This window comes from Zingiber officinale, chromosome 11A (genome assembly GCF_018446385.1).
Source record: "Zingiber officinale cultivar Zhangliang chromosome 11A, Zo_v1.1, whole genome shotgun sequence".
Classification (NCBI taxonomy): domain Eukaryota; kingdom Viridiplantae; phylum Streptophyta; class Magnoliopsida; order Zingiberales; family Zingiberaceae; genus Zingiber; species Zingiber officinale.
Genome location: NC_056006.1, coordinates 37987978 through 37996170, shown reverse-complemented (window position 1 = coordinate 37996170; position 8193 = coordinate 37987978). Strand labels below are relative to the sequence as shown.

At 49.3% G+C, this 8193-nt stretch overlaps 1 protein-coding gene across 1 annotated transcript; it reads right to left on the bottom strand.

The window, feature by feature from the left end:
* Positions 1-6786: 6786 nt before the first annotated feature.
* Positions 6787-7709, bottom strand: LOC122031348 (flocculation protein FLO11-like). The gene is made up of 2 exons (XM_042590471.1): positions 7610-7709; positions 6787-7526 (listed from the first exon to the last, which is right to left on the bottom strand). Exons 1-2 carry the CDS (start codon positions 7707-7709, stop codon positions 6787-6789), a joined length of 840 nt encoding a protein of 279 aa, XP_042446405.1.
* Positions 7710-8193: the final 484 nt, after the last annotated feature.

Sequence of the window (8193 nt, the reverse complement as noted above, 5' to 3'; positions counted from 1 at the left end):
ATAGCCAGACAGGTGTCATTCACTACATGACAAAGCCCAGTGTCTAACATTTTCTGACATGCTTGCAGGTTCTAGAAGCCCTTGTTGGTGCAAAAAAAGGGGAGGATTCCTCATACGCGGGGACGCTCACTCGTAATTCCTCACCAATCTTTCACTTTTTCAGATTCTTCTCTTACACTTTCCGGGGAAAAAGTACCTGACTTGAGCGTCGGAGGGCCTGACCCGGGGACTTTTTCCCTAGTTTTTGGCCTCTAACGTGAGGGGGGATCATCTGAGTGTGTGCAGGACCTGCAGCCTCATCAGCCGCCCGTGGGAGCTTTTTCCTACACACGTCCAGGTCATCCTTGAGCCACCGCGACTCTCCGTCAACAACTAGTACATCGCGACCGACCTTCATCCGACTCAGCCTCCGGACAGGATCAAATTTGGCGCAGTCTATGGGAAACATAAGAGCCTGAGTCGGAGCGTGAAGATGGAGGAATCTGGTCAAAGTTCCAGCCGGAGGATTAATGTTACCATGACCGCCGGGGAGTACGAGCTCTTCAAGGAGGCCAAGAAGCAAGCCGCCTCTGAAAAGCAAGGAACAGTTTCTCGACCTTGCCAGGCACCTGAAGCATCCAGAGAGCCAGCTCCTGTTTCTGACAGGGGCTCGAAGAGGAAGCAGCCAGAAGAGCTTCCTCGCACTTTATTCCGAGAGCCTCGTCGCAACTATCATCAATCCGGGCCTCGAGAACATAGTCCGAAGAGAGAAGAACCGCAGGCGTCGATGGCGGAAAGCTCTCTACCTCTGCCTCGGGACTCAAGAAAAGGAAAAGCTATTGTCCCCGCCGAGGATCTGCCTGAAGATCCGGATGACAAGGTACCCTTATCGGCTCAGATATTGAGGGAGAGCCTACCGAGGGGTTATCGAGCTCCAAACATAGGAGAATATGATGGAAGCAAAGATCCAGAAGAGCATTTGCGGAAATTCAAAAATGCGGCTATATTGTATCAGTATAGTGATGTTGTCAAATGCCGAGTATTTTTACATACCTTGTCGGGTTCGGCGCAGAAGTGGTTCGATGGATTGCCCCCAGGGTCCATCAATCACTTTTTGGATTTCAAAACGGCTTTCTTGCGCCGTTTCGCCAGTAGTCGTAATTATCAGAAGACCGACCACTGTCTTTTCGCTCTGAAGCAGGGTCCAACTGAGCCCCTGCGAAGCTATATCAATCGGTTCAGCCAGGTGGCCAATGACGCCCCTTCTGCCACCTCGGAAATACTGATGAGCGCCTTCTCCCATGGATTGCTAGAGGGGGAATTCTTCAGGGACCTCATCAAAAATCCTGCCCGGAATTTTGATGATATGGTGGAAAAAGCTTCTTGCTACATCAAAGTAGAGGAGGCGCAGTCAGCCAGGAGGAAGGCTGAGAAGATAGCTACCCCGGGCAGCCGACCTGAAAGAAGAGTGCCCAAACCGTTGGCTCAGCCTCTTCAACGCGTTCAACCCAGGCCTGCCTTTCAGCCCGGCCAAGGAGCCAGACCAGCTCCTCGAGTTGCTGCCGTACACGCGCCCAGGCCTGGATCGAGGGGATTACCGTATTGTACATATCATCGGTCCAAGACGCGTGATATCAGTAATTGCTTCCAATTTGCCCGTGATTCTAGGCGAGCTGCAGAGTAGGGCTTGCTTCCTCCCGACCTGGCGCCCCAAATACAAAGAATGGAAGAAGAGCGGGCTGCAGCCGGGCGTGCTCGTCAGACTCGGCCCGACCTGGCAAGCCCTTCTAATCAAGCTGGTCCCGTGGAAGACTAAAGAGATGCTAGGGAGGTGGAGAACTGGGGCAACGTTGCTGTCCGAGAGATCGACATGATTTCAGGAGGGCCCACTGATGGGGATTCTGGCCGAGCCCGCAAGTCACATGGTCGGCGGTTATATATGGGAGCTGTTGGGTGCAGCCAGGAGGAGGTGTCAGGCCCTGTTATCAGCTTTGGGCCACAAGATTTGGAGGGTCTAGAATTACCTCACGACGACGCCCTCATTATCAAGGCCGTTATTGCTAATAGCCGAGTGACTCGGGTCTTCGTGGATACCGGGAGCTCGGTTAATATTTTATTCAGACCTGCGTTCGAGGAAATGCAGATAGACGACGCCGAATTTCAGTCTGTAACTACGTCTCTATATAGATTTACGGGCAACGAAGTCAAGCCTATGGGTCAGATTAAGCTGGCCATATCTATGGGCACTGAGCCACTGGTGCGCACTAGAAGGAGCACCTTTATAGTGGTGGATTCTCTTTCCTCCTACAACGTCATCCTGGGAAGGCCAGCTCTGCACGAGTTCAGGGCTGCTGTCTCTACTTTTCATCAGAAGATTAAGTTCCCGATCGGCGAGCAGGTCGGGGAAGTCAGGGGAGAGCAGAAGGTATCCCGTAGCTGCTACATTGACATGGTCCGGGTAGAAGCCCACAAGAATCAAAGAACTCAGGAGGGTAGTGTACACGCTCTTCAGGAGGAGCCTTTACCTATTGCAGAGGAGCCCATCTCTTGGAAAGAGATTCAGCTATATCCTGACAGAGCGGAAAGTCTCACTCACATTGCTAGTGACCTACCCCCGGATCTTAAGTTGGAGCTGATACGATGCCTGACTCGCAATAGAGATGTTGTTGCTTGGTCCCCAGAAGAACTACCCGGGGTCAAACCAGAGATAGCTGAATACAAGCTGCATTTAATACTTGAAGCTAGGCCAGTTAAGCAGAAGAAGAGGAATTTTTCTGCCGATTAGAATAAAATTATCCGAGCTGAAGTGGATCAGCTCAAGAAAGTGGGACATGTTCGGGAGGTGCAATTCCCGTCCTGGCTTTCTAATGTCGTGTTAGTAAAGACGCCTAACAATAAGTGGAGGGTTTGCATAGACTTCCGTGATCTCAACAAAGCTACCCCCAAAGACTGCTATCCTCTGCCTCGCATTGATCAGATGGTGGATTTGACCGCTGGCTGTGAGAGGATATGCATGATGGATGCTTACCGGGATATCATCAGATACCCTTGGCTCTGGAAGATCAGGAAAAGGTTAGTTTCATAACAGCTGATGGTACTTTCTTCTATACTGTCATGCCATTTGGACTCAGGAATACCGGAGCCACCTACCAAAGAATGATGGATAAAATCTTCCGAGGGCAGATCGGGCGGAACGTCGAAGTCTATGTTGATGACATCTTAATCAAATCCCCCTAGCGTCCAATCTAATAGTAGATGTAGAAGAAACCTGTGGGACTCTGAGATAGTATGGTTTAAAGCTGAATCCTTTGAAATGTCTGATCGGAGACAAAGGAGGAAAGTTTCTGGGATACTTGGTGACCGAGCAAGGGATAGAGGCCAATCCTGAGAAGGTTCAAGCGCTCCGAAACATGTAGGTCCCTCAGAATCTGAAGGAAACGCAGAAGCTAGTAGGCAGGATAACGGCGCTGTCCAGATTCATCTCCAGATCTGCGGACCGAGCTGCGCCCTTCTTCAAAGTGCTCAGGAAAGCTGCCAAGTTTCAATGGATAGAAGAGTGCACACAGGCCTATGAGGAGCTGAAGCAGTACCTGGAATCTTTACCATCATTGTTCAAACCTGTTGTTGGAGAGCCCCTTTGAGTTTATTTATCAGCTACCCCTGAGCCCGTGGGGGCAGTGCTAGTTAAAGAGTAAGACAATATACAGCGGCCAGTGTACTTTTTTAGTCGTCTATTGAAGGGGGCTGAGTCTCGGTACACAGCCCTGGAGAAGTTGGTTTACGGACTCGTTCTCATGGCTCGACACCTCCGGCCGTATTTCTTGGCACATCCTATTACCGTCTTGACAAACAGCACTATGAGCCGAGCTCTCACCAAAGTGGAGGTAGCAGGTCAACTTATCAAATGGGCAACTGAGCTAGGGGAATATGATATACAATATCAGCCTTGAACAGCGATTAAGGCACAGGCTCTGGCAGATTTTTTGACAGAGATTTATCAGACAGATTTGGAGGAGATCTGGAAGGTTTATGTAGATGGGTCGGCCACCCATCATGGAAGTGGCGTGGGTGTACTTCTAATATCTCCGCAGGGGGACATAATGCAGTTGGCTGTCCGGTTGAGCTTCAGAGACACTAACAATGAGGAAGAATATGAAGCCTTACTGGCAGGTCTGCAAGCAGCTTGACATGTGGGGGCAAGCCGAGTCATAGTATATTCGGATTCTCAGTTAGTAACCCAGCAGGTGACCGGACATTTTGAAGTAAACAGTAACAAGATGCAAGTTTATAGGGAAGCATATGAGAAGATGAAGGAGGAATTTAAGGAAATCATAGTCACTAAGGTTCCTAGGGCTGAAAATGAAAGAGCTGATAAATTAGCCAAAATGGCTAGCTCCCTGACCACTTGGGTACTTGACAGATTTATGGCACAGACCCTCCTTATAGCTCAGATAGATCTACAGAATAATTTGGGAGGAGTAATTGATTGGAGAGCGCCAATGATAAATTTTCTCCAACAAGGAATTACACCAACCGACCCCGAAGAAGCGCGTCTGCTCAGGAGACAGGCCCATGCTTATGTTATGATTGGAGATCAACTATACAAGAGGTCATTTTCCAGACCCCTGCTCAAGTGTCTGAATACAGAAGAAGCAGATCACGCACTGCGCGAGATACATTTGGGATGCTGTGGCAATCATGCAGGTGGAAGAACGCTGGCACGGAAAGTGCTGCTGGCCGGGTATTTCTGGCCTACCCTACAAAGAGATGCCCAGAAGTTGGTGAATACTTGTTTGTCATGTCAAAAGCATCAGAACTTGACGCACCGACCCACTGAGCTGCTGAAAACTTCTATAGTTTCTCGTCTGTTTGATCAATGGGGTATGGATTTAGTAGGGCCTTTCCCAATGGCCACGGGTCAAAGACGCTTCTTATTGGTAGTAGTAGATTACTTCTCCAAGTTGGTAGAAGCTGAAGCTCTGGCCAGAATTACAGAGGAGGCTGTGAATTAGTTCCTTTGGAAGAATATTTTTTGCAAGTTTGGCCTACCTCATAAATTAGTGTTAGATAATGGAAGGCAATTTCAAGGACACAAGATACAGACTTGGTGCAGGGGGTTCGGTATAACTCACGCCTTTACTTCGGTAGCTCATCCTCAGAGCAATGGTCAGACAGAAGTAGTTAATCGAGAAATAGTGCGTGGGCTCAAAGTCAAGCTAGACCATACGAGAGGCAGTTGGGTGGACGAGCTGCCGAGCATTCTGTGGGCTTATTGTACGACACCCCGAGAAAGTATAGGTCTGACGTCTTTCCACTTATTTATGGTAACGAAGCAGTGGTGCCCCTAGAGGTCGTGGTGCCGTACGCTAGAAGAATGCTATATGACGAAGGGAACACTGAGCGACGATTGACCGAGCTGGATTTCATCAGTGAAGTTCATGAACAAACAGCTGCTCGATTGGAAGCTTACAGACAGAGGATGAGACAGAACTATAACAAAAGAGTAATCCCACGGTTCTTTGGGGAAGGAGACCTAGTCTGGAAGCAAGTGAAGCCCGCAGGGGATGTAACAAAGTTGGCGCCTCAATGGGATGGACCGTACAAGGTCGTCAGGAAATTAGCATCAGGGGCTTATTATTTGCAAGACGCTCAAGGAAGGAGGCTAGACTGACCTTGGAGTGCTAATTACCTACAACCCTACCGAGTTTAGAAGAGCTGACCTAGCAAGTGTAAGTTAGGCCAGACAAGTGACACGGAATAGCAAGACAGTCAAGTAAAAACTTAAAGATATATATATGTACATTCAAAGGAATGAGAAAAGGGTCCAGTTGCTCGTTCATACAAACAGTTGGTACAAATCATTTAAAGGGAACAAAAATTTCATCTGGGAATCCTTGAATAATTTTGTCATGATCCAAAAAATCTGCAGGAGGAATGGAGTTTAAGAAATTCTGTGCATAAAGCTGCCGTATAACTCCAGCCGCTGTGTAAGGGACAGATGTAGAAAAGCGTGCCCCAGCCTGAGATAAAAACTCAAAAGATCTCAGATACAATTCTCGACTTCGAAGGCAGCGATCACTCTCTCCTTCTTGATAGGCCGCCAGGGCAGTGGATATTCCTGTTAGAGCCGCCCGGGATTGGGATAGCTCTGCTCTCAGAGCCCTCAGTTCAGCTTCCTGAGTCTCTAGTTGAGTCGCCTAAACCTCCAATTTCTTGTTCCTCTCCTGCAGAAGGGTTTCCTTGGACTGTATTTCCTGAGTCCGTTCGGCTAGTTGTTGCCGGTGCCCTGCCTTAGCTGTGTTTTTCTCCTCTCTCAGAACTTTAAGCTCATCTTTGACTCGCACCAGGGATGTTTCCTGTAGCTTGGTTTGGTTGGTTAAGGCTTGGATTTCCGCTCGTAGTGCCTGACTAGCCTGGCCCGGGTCATTCAGTTGGAGCTCCAATTTAGAGACCTTCTCTTGGAGTTCTTTATTTTGATGATGGAGGTTGTGGAAAGATTGGTTCAGGGATAAGGATTCTGCATGAGTTTGGATCAGAAGATATAACCTTCAGCTAAGACAAACTAATAATAGACGCGAAGTAAATAATAGGCGTGACGTAGGGGGTACTTACTTTGGCCCAGGACTTAGAAAATCTTTCCATCTGGGCTAACGGAGACAAGCCATTCATCTGGCTCATGCTCTTTGCCCACAAACTGCCAAGATGGCCTTTCATCACCAGAGTGCTCGTGGGGGTATCATGTCTTAAAGCTAAGGTAGCTTCAGAAGGGATAGTAGTCCTGTAACGATAGCGGGCATAAGAAGAAGATCAAGAAGGACCGGCGACCGGGCCAAGAGGAGCAGGAGGCGGCACAAGAACATGTTCAGTTGGCGTCGTATCAGAAGGAGGGTCCCTTGGAGAACTAGTTTCTACATCAGGGGTAGGGACAGAGTGGGACGCTGCTGGTATTCCCCTATAGGGGTCGGAGGAGACCGCTGGAGGAACAGGAGGAGTGGAGGTGGAAGTGGTGCCAGGGCCGGCCACAGTTGCAGAGGGGGGAACTTCGGTAGTAGGAGGAACAGGATTGAAAGCCTGGGTAGTCGGACCAGGTCCGTGACATAGTCTGTGGAGCAAGGGCTGGCTGTCAGAGTCAGAACTATCAGAGCGAGGGTGACTCCGGGAAGAAGCTGGAGCACTGCTGCCCATAGTGCCCCGGCCAGAATAACCTCGACCTGCACGGTTGAGGGCTGAGCGGGCGCGTCTAGATCCCCGTGGGGTTCCTCGAAAGACGGGTCTGGCCGAGCTACTAACTTGATCATAACCACGACCCCGGCTCGGAGTGGCAGTCGATTGAGAAGGAGCGGCCGGTCGGGGAATAGTAGCAGAGATAGATCGGGGAACAGAAGTCGGGAAGGCAGGACGGGAAGTAGGCTGAGTAGCCGCTCTGACGGAGGTGGATCCGGGATGGGGAAGTAATCGCCTCTCCAAGATTGTCCGACCTCGCCGTAGTATTTCCAGATCACTGATGGGCAAAGGCAGGATCTCTAATGCACGATTCAAAACTTCAGCTGTATACGCAAAAGCAAGGAGGGTCATTTCAACAGAGGAAAAAGAAAGTGAGAAGTCATAGCAAATGCAAGCACAAACTTACCTAAGGAGTGCGGTGTTTCAGGAGAAGGGGGGCTCAGCCTGAAATAAGAAAGTAGGTCCTCGGATAGCAGTCTTGTTAGATTCAAGCGCCAATCCTCCATTCGGGTCGCAGCCACACTAAAGGAGAGGTCCATATGAAATTCTTCCAGGGCTGGAGTCAGGGGCAGCTCAGGTTGCCATTGTATGGGCCACTTTACTTCATCGGGAAATCAGAGAAAGAAGAATTTTTTCCTCCAGTTGGCACTCGAAGGAGGAAGAGGGGAGAAGAAAGCAGCATGACTATGAGCTTGGAAATGAAAGAGGTCGTCAGCAAGCCGAGTAAGGGTGAAGAAGCAGTGAAAAAGGGGAGCTGACCAGGAGACTTCACAGACTTCGCAGAGTATTACAAAGCCACACAAAGTCCTTACAGAATTGGGTGTTAGTTGACCTAAAGGGATCTTGAAGTAGCGGCACACTCCAGATAAAAAGGGATGTGGGGGAAGACGAAGGTCGACCACAAATTATTCTGTGAAGAAGGTACAATAGCCAGTCGGAGGATTGAAATACAAGTTTACACCAGTAGGGATGAGGGGATGAATGTTGGTA

Bases quoted from the DNA above. Each gene is read 5' to 3' on its own strand.
- LOC122031348 (XM_042590471.1), bottom strand. From the start codon at position 7,709: ATGGAGGATTGGCGCTTGAATCTAACAAGACTGCTATCCGAGGACCTA. The intron at 7,527-7,609 runs GTAAGTTTGTGC...TTGCGTATACAG, and splicing joins TGAAACACCGCACTCCTTAG to CTGAAGTTTTGAATCGTGCA.